The following is a 20,451-nucleotide window of genomic DNA, read 5'->3' as shown; positions in this document are numbered from 1 at the left end:
GAACCGCTGCTCCAGTGTAGCTGATGTGTTTTCTCTGCTGTGTGTGTGTAGTGCCCAGGCGTTACAGACCATGTTCCAGCTGATGACCCCTAAGCAGATGTTTGAGCACCTGAAGGGCTATGAGGACGTGTCCCATATCAACTGGAACCAAGACAAGGCCGCAGCCATACTGGAGGCCTGGCAGAGGAAATACTCAGAGGTAATGCTGTGTGCGTTTGTGTGTGTGAGTTTACAGTGGAGTAAACTGTACTAGGAGCCATACAGAGTGTACTGTAAAAACATGCTGTGTAGAGAGAGAGGGGGGCATTCCTGTCTATGGCAGACGTAATGTGCACATTCCAGCCCCTGTCCTCCCGTCCTCCTCCCCTTCCTCTCCCCCTCTGCCTTCGCTCCCCCTCAGTCCAGTTGCTCCTGTGTGGGCCTAAGAGGGAGATGGGAGAGGACGGGAGGAAACGGTCCCTCTCTGCCCTAGTTTGGAGGCAGCAGCAGCAGCAGCTTATGATATAATGCACTATGGCTGTGATAGTTTCAAGAAGGCACTAGCAATGCATTGAATATGCATGATGGTTTTCTCCATCCTGGTAGGGTGCACATTTTACTTTCATCCCAGCATTAACAGATGTGAAGTCTGGGCCCCCCAGTACAGCCCATGTCCCCTATCTGAAGCTGAAGTCTGGGCCCCCCAGTACAGCCCATGTCCCCTATCTGAAGCTGAAGTCTGAGCCCCCCAGTATAGCCCATGTCCCCTATCTGAAGCTGAAGTCTGGGCCCCCCAGTACAGCCCATGTCCCCTATCTGAAGCTGAAGTCTGGGCCCCCCAGTACAGCCCATGCCCCCTATCTGAAGCTGAAGTCTGGGCCCTCCAGTACAGCCCATGCCCCCTATCTGAAGCTGAAGTCTGGGCCCTCCAGTACAGCCCATGTCCCCTATTTGAAGCTGAAGTCTGGGCCCACCAGTACAGCCCATGTCCCCTATCTGAAGCTGAAGTCTGGGCCCACCAGTACAGCCCATGTCCCCTATCTGAAGCTGAAGTCTGGGCCCCCCAGTACAGCCCATGCCCCCTATCTGAAGCTGAAGTCTGGGCCCTCCAGTACAGCCCTTGCCCCCTATCTGAAGCTGAAGTCTGGGCCCTCCAGTACAGCCCATGTCCCCTATTTGAAGCTGAAGTCTGGGCCCACCAGTACAGCCCATGTCCCCTATCTGAAGCTGAAGTCTGGGCCCACCAGTACAGCCCATGTTCCCTATCTGAAGCTGAAGTCTGGGCCCTCCAGTACAGCCCATGCCCCCTATCTGAAGCTGAAGTCTGGGCCCTCCAGTACAGCCCATGTCCCCTATTTGAAGCTGAAGTCTGGGCCCACCAGTACAGCCCATGTCCCCTATCTGAAGCTGAAGTCTGGGCCCACCAGTACAGCCCATGTCCCCTATCTGAAGCTGAAGTCTGGGCCCACCAGTACAGCCCATGTCCCCTATCTGAAGCTGAAGTCTGGGCCCCCCAGTACAGCCCATGTCCCCTATCTGAAGCTGAAGTCTGGGCCCCCCAGTAGTCCCCGTATCTGAACGTGCAACCTGGTTTACCCCATATGTAAGCCTGGTCCTCCAGTAGAGAGTGGTCCCAGTAGTGGTGTGTGGCGGTGGGTTAGAGTTGGGGGCTGTGCAGGGGAGAGCAGGACATCTGGAAAACATCAGGCTGGCGCTGAATCTTTTGAACACACACGCACGCACAATCTCTTTCCCAGCTGCAGACCCATTGGTGGCTCATGTGTGACATCAACTGGTCTTTGTTTTTAAGGTCTCAACCCCTGCTCCATACGATGTGTGTGTGTGTGTGTGTGTGTGTGTGTGTGTGTGTGTGTGTGTGTGTGTGTGTGTGTGTGTGTGTGTGTGTGTGTGTGTGTGTGTGTGTGTGTGTGTGTGTGTGTGTGTGTGTGTGTGTGTGTGTGTGTGTGTGTGTGAGCCATTCATTTTTGGGGCCCAGTGTTCAGTGTGAGGGAACAGGTGTGAGAGAACTGTGTTTTTGTGAGAGAACTGTGTTTTTATCAATCTCTTCTAACCATCAGGGGCACAGACCAAACATCTACTGTGTGTGGTGTGTCCTTGCATGTGTGTGTGTGTGTGTGTGTGTGCGTATGTGTGTGTGTGCTTCTATGCTTGTGGGTTTGAGAAGCATTGAGTCCAGAGAAGCATTGAGTTTTATAATGTGTGTATCTGTGTGTGTGTTTATAGAGGTCACAGCTGCAGTACTGTGCTATCTTAGAGCCTCTCCTACTCACTCTGTAGAGTTGTTAGCTTTTACATCATTTACACCATCCAACCTGTTATTTAGCTCTCTCTCTCTCTCTCTCTCTCTCTCTCTCTCTCTCTCTCTCTCTCTCTCTCTCTCTCTCTCTCTCTCTCTCTCTCTCTCTCTCTCTCTCTCTCTCTCTCTCTCTCTCTCTCTCTCTCTCTCTCTCTCTCTCTCAATTCAATTCAATTCAAGGGGCTTTATTGGCATGGGAAACATGTGTTAACATTGCCAAAGCAAGTGAGGTAGGTAATATACAAAAGTCAAATAAACAATAAAAATGAACAGTAAACATTACACATACAGAAGTTTCAAAACAATAAAGACATTACAAATGTCATATTATATATATGCAGTGTTGTAACAATGTACAAATGGTTAAAGCACACAAGTTAAAATAAATAAACATAAATATGGGTTGTATTTACAGTGGTGTTTGTTCTTCACTGGTTGCCCTTTTCTTGTGGCAACAGGTCACAAATCTTGCTGCTGTGATGGCACACTGTGGAATTTCACCCAGTAGATATGGGAGTTTATCAAAATTGGATTTGTTTTCGAATTCTTTGTGGATCTGTGTAATCTGAGGGAAATATGTCTCTCTAATATGGTCATACATTGGGCAGGAGGTTAGGAAGTGCAGCTCAGTTTCCACCTCATTTTGTGGGCAGTGTGCACATAGCCTGTCTTCTCTTGAGAGCCATGTCTGCCTACGGCGGCCTTTCTCAATAGCAAGGCTATGCTCACTGAGTCTGTACATAGTCAAAGCTTTCCTTAAGTTTGGGTCAGTCACAGTGGTCAGGTATTCTGCCACTGTGTACTCTCTGTTTAGGGCCAAATAGCATTCTAGTTTGCTCTGTTTTTTTGTTAATTCTTTCCAATGTGTCAAGTAATTATCTTTTTGTTTTCTCATGATTTGGTTGGGTCTAATTGTGCTGTTGTCCTGGGGCTCTGTGGGGTGTGTTTGTGTTTGTGAACAGAGCCCTAGGACCAGCTTGCTTAGGGGACTCTTCTCCAGGTTCATCTCTCTGTAGGTGATGGCTTTGTTATGGAAGGTTTGGGAATCGCTTCCTTTTAGGTGGTTGTAGAATTTAACGGCTCTTTTCTGGATTTTGATAATTAGTGGGTATCGGCCTAATTCTGCTCTGCATGCATTATTTGGTGTTCTACGTTGTACACGGAGGATATTTTTGCAGAATTCTGCATGCAGAGTCTCAATTTGGTGTTTGTCCCATTTTGTGAAATCTTGGTTGGTGAGCGGACCCCAGACCTCACAACCATAAAGGGCAATGGGCTCTATGACTGATTCAAGTATTTTTAGCCAGATCCTAATTGGTATGTTGAAATTTATGTTCCTTTTGATGGCATAGAAGGCCCTTCTTGCCTTGTCTCTCAGATCGTTCACAGCTTTGTGGAAGTTACCTGTGGTGCTGATGTTTAGGCCGAGGTATGTATAGTTTTTTGTGTGCTCTAGGGCAACGGTGTCTAGATGGAATTTGTGGTCCTGGTGACTGGACCTTATTTGGAACACCATTATTTTGGTCTTACTGAGATTTACTGTCAGGGCCCAGGTCTGACAGAATCTGTGCAGAAGATCTAGGTGCTGCTGTAGGCCCTCCTTGGTTGGTGACAGAAGCACCAGATCATCAGCAAACAGTAGACATTTGACTTCGGATTCTAGTAGGGTGAGACCGGGTGCTGCAGACTGTTCTAGTGCCCGCGCCAATTCGTTGATATATATGTTGAAGAGGGTGGGGCTTAAGCTGCATCCCTGTCTCACCCCACGACCCTGTGTGAAGAAATGTGTGTGTTTTTTGCCAATTTTAACCGCACACTTGTTGTTTGTGTACATGGATTTTATAATGTCGTATGTTTTACCCCCAACACCACTTTCCATCAATTTGTATAGCAGACCCTCATGCCAAATTGAGTCGAAGGCTTTTTTGAAATCAACAAAGCATGAGAAGACTTTGCCTTTGTTTTGGTTTGTTTGGTTGTCAATTAGGGTGTGTAGGGTGAATACATGGTCTGTTGTACGGTAATTTGGTAAAAAGCCAATTTGACATTTGCTCAGTACATTGTTTTCATTGAGGAAATGTACGAGTCTGCTGTTAATGATAATGCAGAGTATTTTCCCAAGGTTACTGTTGACGCATATTCCACGGTAGTTATTGGGGTCAAATTTGTCTCCACTTTTGTGGATTGGGGTGATCAGTCCTTGGTTCCAAATATTGGGGAAGATGCCAGAGCTAAGGACGATGTTAAAGAGTTTTAGTATAGCCAATTGGAATTTGTTGTCTGTATATTTGATCATTTCATTAAGGATACCATCAACACCACAGGCCTTTTTGGGTTTGAGGGTTTTTATTTTGTCCTGTAACTCATTCAAGGTAATTGGAGAATCCAATGGGTTCTGGTAGTCTTTAATAGTTGATTCTAGGATTTGTATTTGATCATGTATATGTTTTCTCTCTCTCTCTCTCTCTCTCTCTCTCTCTCTCTCTCTCTCTCTCTCTCTCTCTCTCTCTCTCTCTCTCTCTCTCTCTCTCTCTCTCTCTCTCTCTCTCTCTCTCTCTCTCTCTCTCTCTCTCTCTCTCAATTCAATTCAATTCAAGGGGCTTTATTGGCATGGGAAACATGTGTTAACATTGCCAAAGCAAGTGAGGTAGGTAATATACAAAAGTCAAATAAACAATAAAAATGAACAGTAAACATTACACATACAGAAGTTTCAAAACAATAAAGACATTACAAATGTCATATTATATATATGCAGTGTTGTAACAATGTACAAATGGTTAAAGCACACAAGTTAAAATAAATAAACATAAATATGGGTTGTATTTACAGTGGTGTTTGTTCTTCACTGGTTGCCCTTTTCTTGTGGCAACAGGTCACAAATCTTGCTGCTGTGATGGCACACTGTGGAATTTCACCCAGTAGATATGGGAGTTTATCAAAATTGGATTTGTTTTCGAATTCTTTGTGGATCTGTGTAATCTGAGGGAAATATGTCTCTCTAATATGGTCATACATTGGGCAGGAGGTTAGGAAGTGCAGCTCAGTTTCCACCTCATTTTGTGGGCAGTGTGCACATAGCCTGTCTTCTCTTGAGAGCCATGTCTGCCTACGGCGGCCTTTCTCAATAGCAAGGCTATGCTCACTGAGTCTGTACATAGTCAAAGCTTTCCTTAAGTTTGGGTCAGTCACAGTGGTCAGGTATTCTGCCACTGTGTACTCTCTGTTTAGGGCCAAATAGCATTCTAGTTTGCTCTGTTTTTTTGTTAATTCTTTCCAATGTGTCAAGTAATTATCTTTTTGTTTTCTCATGATTTGGTTGGGTCTAATTGTGCTGTTGTTCTGGGGCTCTGTGGGGTGTGTTTGTGTTTGTGAACAGAGCCCTAGGACCAGCTTGCTTAGGGGACTCTTCTCCAGGTTCATCTCTCTGTAGGTGATGGCTTTGTTATGGAAGGTTTGGGAATCGCTTCCTTTTAGGTGGTTGTAGAATTTAACGGCTCTTTTCTGGATTTTGATAATTAGTGGGTATCGGCCTAATTCTGCTCTGCATGCATTATTTGGTGTTCTACGTTGTACACGGAGGATATTTTTGCAGAATTCTGCATGCAGAGTCTCAATTTGGTGTTTGTCCCATTTTGTGAAATCTTGGTTGGTGAGCGGACCCCAGACCTCACAACCATAAAGGGCAATGGGCTCTATGACTGATTCAAGTATTTTTAGCCAGATCCTAATTGGTATGTTGAAATTTATGTTCCTTTTGATGGCATAGAAGGCCCTTCTTGCCTTGTCTCTCAGATCGTTCACAGCTTTGTGGAAGTTACCTGTGGTGCTGATGTTTAGGCCGAGGTATGTATAGTTTTTTGTGTGCTCTAGGGCAACGGTGTCTAGATGGAATTTGTGGTCCTGGTGACTGGACCTTATTTGGAACACCATTATTTTGGTCTTACTGAGATTTACTGTCAGGGCCCAGGTCTGACAGAATCTGTGCAGAAGATCTAGGTGCTGCTGTAGGCCCTCCTTGGTTGGTGACAGAAGCACCAGATCATCAGCAAACAGTAGACATTTGACTTCGGATTCTAGTAGGGTGAGACCGGGTGCTGCAGACTGTTCTAGTGCCCGCGCCAATTCGTTGATATATATGTTGAAGAGGGTGGGGCTTAAGCTGCATCCCTGTCTCACCCCACGACCCTGTGTGAAGAAATGTGTGTGTTTTTTGCCAATTTTAACCGCACACTTGTTGTTTGTGTACATGGATTTTATAATGTCGTATGTTTTACCCCCAACACCACTTTCCATCAATTTGTATAGCAGACCCTCATGCCAAATTGAGTCGAAGGCTTTTTTGAAATCAACAAAGCATGAGAAGACTTTGCCTTTGTTTTGGTTTGTTTGGTTGTCAATTAGGGTGTGTAGGGTGAATACATGGTCTGTTGTACGGTAATTTGGTAAAAAGCCAATTTGACATTTGCTCAGTACATTGTTTTCATTGAGGAAATGTACGAGTCTGCTGTTAATGATAATGCAGAGTATTTTCCCAAGGTTACTGTTGACGCATATTCCACGGTAGTTATTGGGGTCAAATTTGTCTCCACTTTTGTGGATTGGGGTGATCAGTCCTTGGTTCCAAATATTGGGGAAGATGCCAGAGCTAAGGACGATGTTAAAGAGTTTTAGTATAGCCAATTGGAATTTGTTGTCTGTATATTTGATCATTTCATTAAGGATACCATCAACACCACAGGCCTTTTTGGGTTTGAGGGTTTTTATTTTGTCCTGTAACTCATTCAAGGTAATTGGAGAATCCAATGGGTTCTGGTAGTCTTTAATAGTTGATTCTAGGATTTGTATTTGATCATGTATATGTTTTCTCTCTCTCTCTCTCTCTCTCTCTCTCTCTCTCTCTCTCTCTCTCTCTCTCTCTCTCTCTCTCTCTCTCTCTCTCTCTCTCTCTCTCTCTCTCTCTCTCTCCTTCTCTCTCTCCCCCCCCCAGGCAGTAAAGCAGAGTGTAGCAGCCAACTCGTCTCAGAAAGTGCTGACGTTTACCACCACCACTCTGGAAGACATCCTCAAGTCTTTCTCTGATGTCAGCATCATACGAGTGGCCAGCGGCTACCTGCTCATGGTGAGACTGACAACACGCACCTGGGGCTCAACACACTTAATCAACTATACCTCTGTGTGTGTGTGCAAGTGTGTGTGTAAGTGTGTGTGTAAGCATGTGTGTGTGAACATTAACATGCTCTCTCTCTCTCTGTGTAGTTGGCCTATGCGTGTCTGACCATGCTACGCTGGGACTGTGCTAAGTCTCAGGGAGCTGTCGGACTGGCTGGTGTCCTCTTGGTGGCGCTGTCTGTGGCTGCAGGCCTGGGGCTCTGCTCTCTGCTGGGCATATCTTTCAACGCTGCCACCACACAGGTAGCACACACACACACACACATGCACACGCACTCACACAACATACAACACACACAACACACACACACACACACATGTGACATACATCACCTTTGAAAAATTTGGGGTCACTTAGAAATGTCCCTGTTTTCCATGAAAACATACATGAAATGAGTTGCAAAATGAATAGGAAATATAGTCAAGACGTTGACAAGGTTATAAATAATGATTTTTAATTGAAATAATAATTGTGTCCTTCAAACTTTGCTTTTGTCAAAGAATCTTCCATTTGCAACATTTACAGCCTTGCAGACCTTTGGCATTCTTGTTGTCAATTTGTTGAGGTAATCTGAAGAGATTTCACCCCATGCTTCCTGAAGCACCTCCCACAAGTTGGATTGGCCTGATGGGCACTTCTTACGTACCAAACGGTCAAGCTGCTCCCACAACAGCTCAATAGGGTTGAGATCCGGTGACTGTGCTGGCCACTCCAATATAGACAGAATACCAGCTGACTGCTTCTTCCCTAAATAGTTCTTACATAGTTTGGAGCTGTGCTTTGGGTCATTGTCCTGTTGTAGGAGGAAATTGGCTCCAATTAAGCACCGTCCACACGGTATGGCATGGCGTTGCAAAATGAGGTGATAGCCTTCCTTCTTCAAGATCCCTTTCACCATGTACACATCTCCCACTTTACCACCACCAAAGCACCCCGAGACATCACATTGCCTCCACCATGCTTGACAGATGGCGTCAAGCACTCCTCCAGCATCTTTAATTTTTTTTCTGCATCTCACGAATGTTCTTCTTTGTGATCCGAACATCTCAAACTTAGATTCGTCTGTCCATAACACTTTTTCCCAATCTTCCTCTGTCCAGTGTCTGTGTTCTTTTACCCATCTTATTCTTTTATTTTTATTGTCCTGTCTGAGATATGGCTTTTTCTTTGTAACTCTGCCTAGAAGGCCAGCATCCTGGAGTCGCCCCTTCACTGTTGACGTTGAGACTGGTGTTTTGTGGGTACTATTTAATGAAGCTGCCAGTTGAGAACTTGTGAGGCGTCTGTTTCTCAAACTAGACACTCTAATGTACTTGTCTTCTTGCTCAGTTGTGCACCGGGGCCTTCCACTCCTCTTTCTATTCTGGTTAGAGCCAGTTTGTGCTATTCTGTGAAGGGAGTAGTACAGTCATGGCCAAAAGTTTTGAGAATGACACAAATATTAATTTTCACGTAGTTTGCTGCTTCAGTGTCTTTAGATATTTTTGTCAGATGTTACTATGGAATACTGAAGTATAATTACAAGCATTTCATGAGTGTCAAAGGCTTTTATTGACAATTACATGAAGTTGATGCAAAGAGTCAATATTTGCAGTGTTGACCCTTCTTTTTCAAGACCTCTGCAATCCGCCCTGGCATGCTGTCAATTAACTTCTGGGCCACATCCTGACTGATCGTAGCCCATTCTTGCATAATCAATGCTTGGAGTTTGTCAGAATTTGTGGGTTTTTGTTTGTCCACCCGCCTCTTGAGGACTGAACACAAGTTCTCGATGGGATTAAGGTCTGGGGAGTTTCCTGGCCATGGACCCAAAATATTGATGTTTTGTTCCCCGAGCCACTTAGTTATCACTTTTGCCTTATGGCAAGGTGCTCCATCATGCTGGAAAAGGCATTGTTCGTCACCAAACTGTTCCTGGATGATTGGGAGAAGTTGCTCTCAGAGGATGTGTTGGTACCATTCTTTATTCATGGCTGTGTTCTTAGACAAAATTGTGAGTGAGCCCACTCCCTTGGCTGAGAAGCAACCCCACACATGAATGGTCTCAGGATGCTTTACTGTTGGCATGACACAGGACTGATGGTAGCGCTCACCTTGTCTTCTCCGGACAAGCTTATTTCCGGATGCCCCAAACAATCAGAAAGGGGATTCATCAGAGAAAATGACTTTACCCCAGTCCTCAGCAATCCAATCCCTGTACCTTTTTGCAGAATATCAGTCTGTCCCTGATGTTTTCCTGGAGAGAAGTGGCTTCTTTGCTGTCCTTCTTGACACCAGGCCATCCTCCAAAAGTCTTTGCCTCACTGTGCGTGCAGATACACTCACACCTGCCTACTGCCATTCCTGAGCAAGTTCTGTACTGGTGGTGCCCCGATCCCGCAGCTGAATCAATTTTAGGAGACGGTCCTGGCGCTTGCTGGACTTTCTTGGGTGCCCTGAAGCCTTCTTCACAACAATTTAACCTATCTCCTTTAAGTTCTTGATGATCCTATAAATGGTTGATTTAGGTGCAATCTTACTGGCAGCAATATCCTTGCCTGTGAAGCTCTTTTTTGTGCAAAGCAATGATGACGGCACGTGTTTCCTTGCAGGTAACCATGGTTGACAGAGGAATAACAATGATTCTAAGCACCACCCTCCTTTTGAAGCTTCCAGTCTGTTATTCAAACTCAATTAGCATGACAGAGTTATCTACATCCTTGTCCTCATCAACACTCACACCTGTGTTAATGAGAGAATCACTGACATGATGTCAGCTGGTTCTTTTGTGGCAGGGCTGAAATGCAGTGGACATTTTTGGGGGGGATTTGCATGGCAAAGAGGGACTTTGCAATTAATTGCAATTCATCTGATCACTCTTCATAACATTCTGGAGTATATGCAAATTGCCATCATACAAACTGAGGCAGCAGACTTTGTGAAAATTAATATTTGTGTTATTCTCAAAACTTTTGGCCACGACTGTGCACAGCGTTGTACGAGATCTTTAGTTTCTTGGCAATTTTGCGAATGGAATAGCCTTAATTTCTTAGAACAAGAACAGACTGACGAGTTTCAGAAGGCCATTTTGAGCCTGTCATCGAACCCACAAATGCTGATGCTCCAGATACTCAACTAGTCTAAAGAAGGCCAGTTTTATTGCTTCTTTAATCAGGTTTCAGTACGCCTATGAAGATATTCCATGGAAAAATCTGCCGTTTCTAGCTACAATAGTCATTTACAACAATTTCTACACTGTATTTCTGATCAATTTGATGTAATTCTTATGGACAAAAATTGTTTTTCTTTCAAAAACAAGGATATTTCTAAGTGACCCCAAACTTTTGATGTGTTACCTACACTACCGTTCAATCAGTCAAAGGTTACAAACTGTAGGCAGACTTCAGTAACACATCACACACACAGACTGACTAACTGGTGTACATACATGTACAGTATGTAGCCTGGCCAACTGAGTGTTAGTGTGTGTTTTAAGTGGTAGTGCGCGTGTGTGTGTGTGTGTGTGTGTGTGTGTGTGTGTGTGTGTGTGTGTGTGTGTGTGTGTGTGTGTGTGTGTGTGTGTGTGTGTGTGTGTGTGTGTGTGTGTGTGTGGTGTGTTTCAGGTGCTTCCTTTCCTGGCACTAGGTGTAGGTGTGGATGATGTGTTTCTCCTGGCCCATGCCTTCAGTGAGACGGGACAGAACAAGAGGATCCCATTTGAGGTGAGACACATCAACATCAACAACACTATGCTTCCACCACCACACTGATCACATTGGGCATGGCTTCTTCAACCCCTCCTGCAGGGACTAGTCTGAGAGCTAATCTGCGTCCAGTTCTTGCCTTATTTAAAGCATAATGAATATGATTGTATGAACAGGGGGAACCTGATCCTAGATCAGCACTCTAAGACACTTTTTTAGATATGGGCTCTGGGGAAGATTGAAAACAAACCTATCCATCCCCCTTCCCTCTCTCTGTCTCCCCCTCCTCTTATCGCTCACCTAGACGAATGTGTCTGAGCCTGTCTGAGCCTGTGATTCAACATCAAACACACACACACACACACAAACATACACACAGCCAGACATTAAAATGTCTATAGGAGCGTACTTTGTATACACTAATGCATAGGATGTGGGCTCTTGAGGTCTGGGGTACTAAAACGGTTTGTAGAGTGTGTGTGCCTGCGTGTGTGTGTGTGTGCCTGCGTGTGTGTGTGTGTGCATGCGTGTGTGTGTGCCTGCGTGTGTGTGTGCCTGCGTGTGTGTGTGCCTGCGTGTGTGTGTGTGCCTGCGTGTGTGTGTGCCTGCGTGTGTGTGTGCCTGCGTGTGTGTGTGCCTGCGTGTGTGTGTGTGTGTGTGTGTGTGTGTGTGTGTGTGTGTGTGTGTGTGTGTGTGTGTGTGTGTGTGTGTGTGTGTGTGTGTGTGTGTGTGTGTGTGTGTGTGTAGGAGGGGAAACACAGACATGTATTTACTTGTTTTTATTTTCCCCCTGATCTCTTACCTCCATCCCCAGATGAACAGTAAACAGAGATGAACCTGATCTCTTACCTCCATCCCCGGATGAACAGTAAACAGAGATGAACCTGATCTCTTACCTCCATCCCCAGATGAACAGTAAACAGAGATGAACCTGATCTCTTACCTCCATCCCCAGATGAACAGTAAACAGAGATGAACCTGATCTCTTACCTCCATCCCCAGATGAACAGTAAACAGAGATGAACCTGATCTCTTACCTCCATCCCCAGATGAACAGTAAACAGAGATGAACCTGATCTCTTACCTCCATCCCCAGATGAACAGTAAACAGAGATGAACCTGATCTCTTACCTCCATCCCCAGATGAACAGTAAACAGAGATGAACCTGATCTCTTTTGTCTGACACTCACACTCTCTGTGTGTGGTCCTACACGTCCTCAACACTCCACACACGCTAGCGTTGGGTGACGTCAACATTTGTCCTGTCATGATGATGTACTCATGAAACATTGTGATATATGATGGCACCCTATTGGCCCCAATATCTTATTTTTTGAAATTTGCGCTGCTTTGGTGGAATTCTCTGCTCTGTCTATCTTAAATTCCTCTTGCGTTCTGCATATAACATATTTATTGAAATAGGCTAGTAGGGATAGGCCAGTTACTAGGAGTGCCACCCGTGTGGTATTTACTGCGTGGCTCCAGCCATGTACCAAGTAGACTAAACCATCGTCTGTCACATCACGATGTCGTCACCATCGAAAGGTTGGCTGTCTATCATCGTCTATCATCGTCACCCAACCCTAACAAACATAGTGTGAGTGTGATTCTGCGTAGCTCCATTTGGGGCAGATAGGGCTAAGACGGGATGTATTGTGTTTTGTGTCTGCAGAACATTAGTGAGATAAGTGTGTGAGCATCGTGTTTTTGATCTTAGCGTGTGTACAATAACTGTTAACCCAGAAGTCAAATCGTGCGTGATTAACTATTGTGTTCATACATGTTATAAATGAAGGTACCCTCGCAAAAGGAAACTCTCAACCAAAGAGTGGGTAGCAAGTTGTTTTCTTTCCTCTAAAAAGCCACACAAGCTGCATGCAGTCTTTCTACTCAGGCTTAGTAAGGTGTCATGGAGAGATACGAGCAATGTATTCCACTCCTAAACACAACCCTACGAAACACCTGAGGCAGACACCTGTCATATATCTTAATCCAATCAAACACTTGCCTGAAGATCAAGTTGGAAGTTGGAACATACCAAGATGTTTTGCAGCTGTTGATATCTCCTTCCGTATGCTCTGCAATATATTTTATTATCATATCATTGGCGTCATGATGTATCTCCTCTTGCAATGTGTTGTGTTTTGTAGCCCCCTATCTGAACAGGTTGAAATTCTAATGGATTTCTCTCTCTTTATCTCTCTTTATCTCTCTCTCTCTCTCTCTCTCTCTCTCTCTCTCTCTCTCTCTCTCTCTCTCTCTCTCTCTCTCTCTGTAGGACCGTACGGGGGAGTGTTTGAAGAGGACAGGGGCTAGTGTAGCTCTCACCTCCATCAGTAACGTCACTGCTTTCTTCATGGCAGCTCTCATCCCTATACCTGCCCTACGAGCCTTCTCTCTGCAGGTACCTGTGTGTGTGTGGTTGTGCTCGTGGTTGTGCTGCAGGTGTGTGTGTGGTTGTGCTCGTGGTTGTGCTGCAGGTGTGTATGTGTGGTTGTGCTCGTGGTTGTGTTGCAGGTGTGTGTGTGGTTGTGCTCGTGGTTGTGCTGCAGGTGTGTATGTGTGGTTGTGCTCGTGGTTGTGTTGCAGGTGTGTGTGTGGTTGTGCTCGTGGTTGTGTTGCAGGTGTGTGTGTGTGGTTGTGCTCGTGGTTGTGTTGCAGGTGTGTGTGTGGTTGTGCTCGTGGTTGTGTTGCAGGTGTGTGTGTGGTTGTGCTCGTGGTTGTGTTGCAGGTGTGTGTGTGGTTGTGCTCGTGGTTGTGTTGCAGGTGTGTGTGTGTGGTTGTGCTCGTGGTTGTGTTGCAGGTGTGTGTGTGTGTGGTTGTGCTCGTGGTTGTGTTGCAGGTGTGTGTGTGTGATTGTGCTCGTGGTTGTGTTGCAGGTGTGTGTGTGTGTGATTGTGCTCGTGGTTGTGTTGCAGGTGTGTGTGTGTGTGGTTGTGCTCGTGGTTGTGCTGCAGGTGTGTGTGTGTGGTTGTGCTTGTGGTTGTGTTGCAGGTGTGTGTGTGTGGTTGTGCTCGTGGTTGTGTTGCAGGTGTGTGTGTGTGTGGTTGTGTTGCAGGTGTGTGTGTGTGGTTGTGCTCGTGGTTGTGTTGCAAGTGTGTGTGTGGTTGTGTTGCAGGTGTGTGTGTGTGTGGTTGTGTTGCAGGTGTGTGTGTGTGTGGTTGTGTTGCAGGTGTGTGTGTGGTTGTGTTGCAGGTGTGTGTGTGTGTGTGTGTGTGTGTGTGTGTGTGTGTGTGTGTGTGTGTGTGTGTGTGTTGTGTGTGTGTGTGTGTGTGTGTGGTTGTGTTGCAGGTGTGTGTGTGTGGTTGTGTTGCAGGTGTGTGTGTGTGTGTGTGGTTGTGTTGCAAGTGTGTGTGTGTGTGTGTGTGTGTGTGTGTGTGTGTGTGTGTGTGTGTGTGTGTGTGTGTGTGTGTGTGTGTGTGTGTGTGTGTGTGTGTGTGTGTGTGTGTGATTGTGTTGCAGGTCTGTGTGTTAGTGGTTGTGTTGCAGGTGTGTGTGTGTGTGTGTGGTTGTGTTGCAGGTGTGTGTGTGTGTGGTTGTGTTGTGTGTGTGTGTGTGTGTGTGTGTGTGGTTGTGTTGCAGGTGTGTGGGTGTGTGTGTGGTTGTGTTGCAGGTGTGTGTGTGTGTGTGTGTGGTTGTCAGGCGCTTTTTATTGACTTCATTCATCAAACTGAAAGTTAGACCCTTTTTGTGGCCTGATTGGTGATGGGCCCAATATCTGTCCACCGAACCCAATCCTCTTCCTGGGGTCCAGCACAATGAAGGCAGTTTATACTATTTTAAAAACATTACAATACATTCACAGATTTCACAACACACTGTGTGCCCTCAGCCCCCTACTCCACCACTACCACATATCTACAGTACTAAATCCATGTGTACTTGTGTGTATAGTGCGTATGTTATTGTGTGTGTGTGTGTGCGTGTGTGTATAGTGCATATGTTATCATGTGTGTGTGTGTATGCGTGTCTGTGACTGTTTTTGTGTTGCTTCACAGTCCCGCTGTTCCATAAGGTGTTTTTTTCTGTTTATTAAAATCTAATTTTACTGCTTTCATCAGTTACTTGATATGGAATAGAGTTCCATGTAGTCATGGGTCTATGTAGTACTGTGCCCCTCCCATAGTCTGTTCTGGATTTGGGGACTGTGAAGAGACCTCTTGTGGCATGTCTTGTGGGGTGTGCATGGGTGTCCGAGCTGTGTGCCAGTAGTTCAAACAGACAACTCGGTGCATTCAACATGTCAATACCTCTCATAAACACAAGTAGTGATGAAGTCAATCTCTCCTCCACGTTGAGTCAAGAGATTGACATGCATATTATAACATTTTTCTCTCTGTGTACATCCAAGGGCCAGCCGTGCTCTGTTCTGAGCCAATTGCAAAGTCCCTTTTTGTGGCACCTGACCACACAACTGAAAAGTAGTCCAGGTACGACAAAACTAGGGCCTGTAGGACCTGCCTTGTTGATAGTGTTAAGAAGGCAGAGCAGTGCTTTATTATGGACAGACTTCTCCCCATTTTAGATACTGTTGTATCAACATGTTTTTGACCATGACAGTTTACAATCCAGGTTTAATCCAAGCAGTTTAGTCACCTCGACTTACTCAATTTCCACATTATTTATTACAAGATTTAGTTGGGTTTAGTGAATGATTTGTCACAAATACAATGCTTTTAGTTTTAGAAATATTTAGGAGTAACTTTTTCCTTGCCACCCACTCTGGAACTAAGTGCAACTCTTTGTTAAATGTTGCGGCCATTTCAGTCGCTGTAGTAGCTGACGTGTATAGTGTCATTCGCATACATAGACACACTGGCTTTACTCAAAGCCTGTGGCATGTCATTAGTAAAGATTGAAAAAAGTAATGGGCCTAGACAGCTGCCCTGGGGAATTCCTGATTCTACCTGGATTATGTTGGAGAGGGTGTTCTTTAATGGAATCCTCTCCAACATAATCCAGGTAGGGAGGTGGTTAAAGGGGCAATCTGCAGTTGCTACATCCATTTTTGGAATTATAAATCTATCATATGTATATGAAAAATATCATTTAGAAATGCCTCATGAGTTTAGTTCAGCTGTCGTACCCTATCAGAACCCAAAATATAATCTTATTTTACTTCAATGTTTGTAAACAATGTACATGCAAACAAACGCTGTGTAGCCTCAAAACATGGTCAAAACTATAATTGTTATGTAATGGATGGTCAGTCCTTGCATCCATAGCTCTTTCTATGCATTTGAGAGTGGTTGCATTCCTCCAGTCCCATCCCTCAGCTTTTTACTGAAACAGTGGCAGGGGGGCTTTAACTTCGTTATGGTTGTTTGTTATGGGGGGGCTCTAATTTGACTCACATCTGTCATTAATTTGTGAAGAGAGGGAGGGGGGTAGACAGAGAGAGACAGCGAGAGGGGGGAAGTGTTAGAAGGGAAACAGTTATGTGTGTTTGAGAGATCAGTCTTTTCTTTCTTCTCCTCTTCTCTCTTTCTCTCTCTCTTCTCTTCTCTCTCTCTCAACTGTGTGTGTGGTGGAGTACCTTAACACACACACAGCTGTTTTACCTCTGACCCCAGGAAGAGGTAGCTGAGTTCTTGTGCCGTTGCCCTGACAACAAGCCCAGCTGCACGCTACACATACCACGCCACAGACATGTCTGACATACACAGTTGAATCTGGTAATGAATGGTGTGGCTGTTGGACAAGTTGAGGAGACTAAATTACTTGGCGTTACCTTAGATTGGTAAACTGTCATGGTCAAAACATATAGATTCAATGGTTGTAAAGATGGGGAGAGGTCTAGCCGTAATAAAGAGATGCTCTGCTTTTTTGACACCACACTCCAAAAAGCAAGTCCTTCAGGCTCTAGTTTAGTCTTATCTTGATTATTGTCCAGTCCTGTGGTCCAGTGCTGCAAGGAAAGACCTAGTTAGGCTGCAGCTGGCCCAGAACAGAGTGGCACGTTTTGCCCTTAATTGTAATCAGAGGGCTGATATAAATACTATGCATGCCAGTCTCTCTTGGCTCAGAGTTGAGGAGAGACTGACTGGATCACTTCTTCTTTATATAAGACGCATTAACGTGTTGAAAATCCCGAATTGTTTGCGTAGTCAACTTACACAAAGCTCTGACACACATTTGGGGTCTTTTCACAGTCCCCAAATCCAGAACAAATTCAAGAAAGTGTACAGTATTATATGGAGCCCTTATTGCATGGAACTACATTCCATCTCATATTGCTCAAATTAACAACAAACCTGGTTTCAAAAAACAGATAAAGCAACACCTCACGGCACAACGCCTCTCCCCTATTTGACCTAGATAGTTTGTGTTTATGCATTGATATGTAGGCTACGTGTGCCTTTTTACAAAATGTATGTAGTTCTGTCCTTGAGTTGTTCTTGTTTATTGATGTTCTGTATTATGTCATTCTGTATTATGTTTCATGTTTTGTGTGGACCCCAGGAATGGGGATCCTAATAAAATACACAACTCACACACACACTCCTACACTCACTCACTCACTCCTACACTCACTCACTCACTCACTCACTCACTCACTCACTCACTCACTCACTCCTACACACACTCACTCCTACACACACTCTCACTTACACTCACTCACACTTACACTCACTCTCTCCTGATACAGGCCAGACGTTACTCTACTCTCACAGTGAAGCCAATATTAGTATGTGTGGACAGATGGCTTTAGTACAGGGGTCTGTCAAACATGATCTACTTACCCCAAAGGTCTGATTGAACCAGGACACACACACACACACACACACACACACACACACACACACACACACACACACACACACACACACACACACACACACACACACACACACACACACACACACACACACACACACACACCACTTGTTCACAAACCCAAGCTATATGAGCCCACTTACCTGACACACATATTCGTGCGCTCACATGTGCAGTGTCTTCAGAAAGTATTCACACCCCTTGACTTTTTCAACATTTTGTTGTGTTACAGCCTGAATTTAAAATTGATTCAATTGAAAGGTTGTGCCACAATGTCAAAGTGGAATTTTGTTTTTACAATTTTTTACAATTTTTTTTGTTTTTGTGTTGGACATGATTTTTGAATGATTACCCCATCTCAGTACCCTACACATACATTGATCTGTAAGGTCACTCAGTCGAGTAGTTAATTTCGAACACAGATTCAACCACAAAGACCACAGAGGTTTTCCAATGCCTCGCAAAGAAGGGCACCTATTGGTAGATGGGTATAAATAAAAGCAGACACTGAATATCTCTTTGAGCATGTTGAAGTTATTAATTACACTTTGGGTGGTGTATCAATACACCAAGTCACTACAAAGATACAGGTGTCCTTCCTAACTCAGTTTCCGTAGAGGAAGGAAACCGCTCAGGGATTTCAAACAGGACTAAAGAGATACATATACCCCCACTAAAGAGATAAATATACCCCCACTAAAGAGATAAAGATATCCCCCAGTAAAGAGATAAATACTGTATATCTCCCACTAAAGTGATAAATATATCTCCCACTAAAGAGATAAATATATCCCCCACTAAAGAGTTAAATATATCCCCACCTAAAGAGATAAATATATCCCACACTAATGAGATAAAGATAGCCCCCACTAAAATTGATAAAGATAGCCCCCACTAAAGAGATAAAGATACCCCCCACTAAAGAGATAAAGGACATGTGATGTGTTGTGGGTTTTTCTCCCTCTCCTCCTCTGCCTTTCTCTCTTTTTCTCCCTCTCTCTCTCTCTGCCTCTCTCTCTGCCTTTCTCTCTCTCTGCCTCTCTCTCTCTCTCTCTCTCTCTCTCTCTCTCTCTCTCTCTCTCTCTCTCTCTCTCTCTCTCTCTCTCTCTCTCTCTCTCTCTCTCTCTCTCTCTCTCTCTCTCTCTCTCTCTCTCTCTCTCTCTCTCTCTGCCTTTCTTTCTCTCTCTCTTTCTCTCTCTCTCTCTCTGCCTTTCTCTCTCTCTTTCTCTCTCTGCCTTTCTCTCTCTCTCTCTCTCTGCCTTTCTCTCTCTCTTTCTCTCTCTGCCTTTCTCTCTCTCTCTCTCTGCCTTTCTCTCTCAATTCAATTCAATTCAATTGACTTTATTGACATGGCAAGTTATTATTACTTACATTGTCAAAGTATACATATCGAAAAATTTAAATAAAATATATATGTATATATATACACAAAATATATATATATTTATATATAAATAAATGGTGGGACTAACAGCAATAATAATAGTAGTAGTGGACATGGGATTACCATTAATAACAGCTACAACAACAATATTAATCAGAACAACAATACATTAAAGCAACAGTAGTAGACCAGTGTCAACATGACTGAGAAGACACATGACCTGGTACGAAAGACAAAACAAAACTAAGCTAAATGGGAAAAATTATCAACATTACTTTGCATTTTTCACTGGCTGTCCCTCAGGCTGTGGCAGGAGGACACATATTTGGCTGCCAAAACTGCACATTTTGGCTTTTCACCCAATAAATATTTGAATTTTTCTTCATCTTTTATAGTTTCAAATTCTTTGTATTGAATTATAATTTTGGGAAAGAAATATGCTCTTAGGTCTGAGTATTTGTCACAGTGTAGTAGGAAATGCACTTCTGTCTCTACCTCTCCCCTGGAGCAGAGTGAGCACAGCCTGTCCTCTCTGGGCAGCCAGGTTTGTCTGTGACGACCGGTCTCTATAGCCAGACTGTGCTCACTGAGTCTGTACCTAGTCAATGTTTTCCTCAGTTTTCTATCAGTCACAGTGGTCAGATAGTCTGCCACCATGTACTGTCTGTTTAGAGCCAAATAGCATTGAAGTTTACTTTGATTTTTTGTGGTGTCTTTCCAATAGGTTATATATTTTTCTTTTTGTTTTGTGATGATTTGGTTGGGCCAGATTTTCTGAGGGCTGTCCCGAGGCTCTGTGGGGTTGGTTTGGGTTGGTGAACTGAGCCTCAGAACCAGCTGGCTGAGGGGACTCTTCTCTGGTTTCATCTCTTGACATTGTAGAGCTGTGTGATGGAATGTTTTAGGGTTACTTGTTTTTAGATGGTTGTAAAATTTGATGGCTCTTTTTTCTATTCGAATGAGGAGGGGATATTGGCCCAATTCTGCCCTACATGCTTTATTTGGAGTTTTTCTTTGTACTTGCAATACAGTCTTGCAAAACTCTGCATGCAATACTTCAATTGGATGTTTGTCCCATTTAGTAAATTCATTATTAGAGAGTGGATTTTGTGGGTTTTTCTCCCTCTCCTCCTCTGC

The 20,451-nt window shown here is 44.3% G+C and overlaps 1 protein-coding gene across 2 annotated transcripts in view; it reads left to right on the top strand.

Moving 5' to 3' along the window:
• Positions 1-20,451, top strand: part of LOC139545124 (protein patched homolog 1-like) — a 176,514-nt gene that overhangs the window by 87,599 nt on the left and 68,464 nt on the right. For both annotated transcript variants that reach the window (XM_071352539.1, XM_071352540.1), the window contains exons 8-12: positions 52-199; positions 7,287-7,418; positions 7,556-7,711; positions 11,072-11,170; positions 13,432-13,557. In XM_071352539.1, the coding sequence (XP_071208640.1) occupies positions 52-199; positions 7,287-7,418; positions 7,556-7,711; positions 11,072-11,170; positions 13,432-13,557 (661 nt within the window). The remainder of the gene's footprint in view (positions 1-51; positions 200-7,286; positions 7,419-7,555; positions 7,712-11,071; positions 11,171-13,431; positions 13,558-20,451) is intronic.

Source organism: Salvelinus alpinus, chromosome 19 (assembly GCF_045679555.1).
Source record: "Salvelinus alpinus chromosome 19, SLU_Salpinus.1, whole genome shotgun sequence".
Classification (NCBI taxonomy): domain Eukaryota; kingdom Metazoa; phylum Chordata; class Actinopteri; order Salmoniformes; family Salmonidae; genus Salvelinus; species Salvelinus alpinus.
Note: the sequence above shows the minus strand (reverse complement) of the source record. Positions and strands in the feature narration are given on the sequence as shown.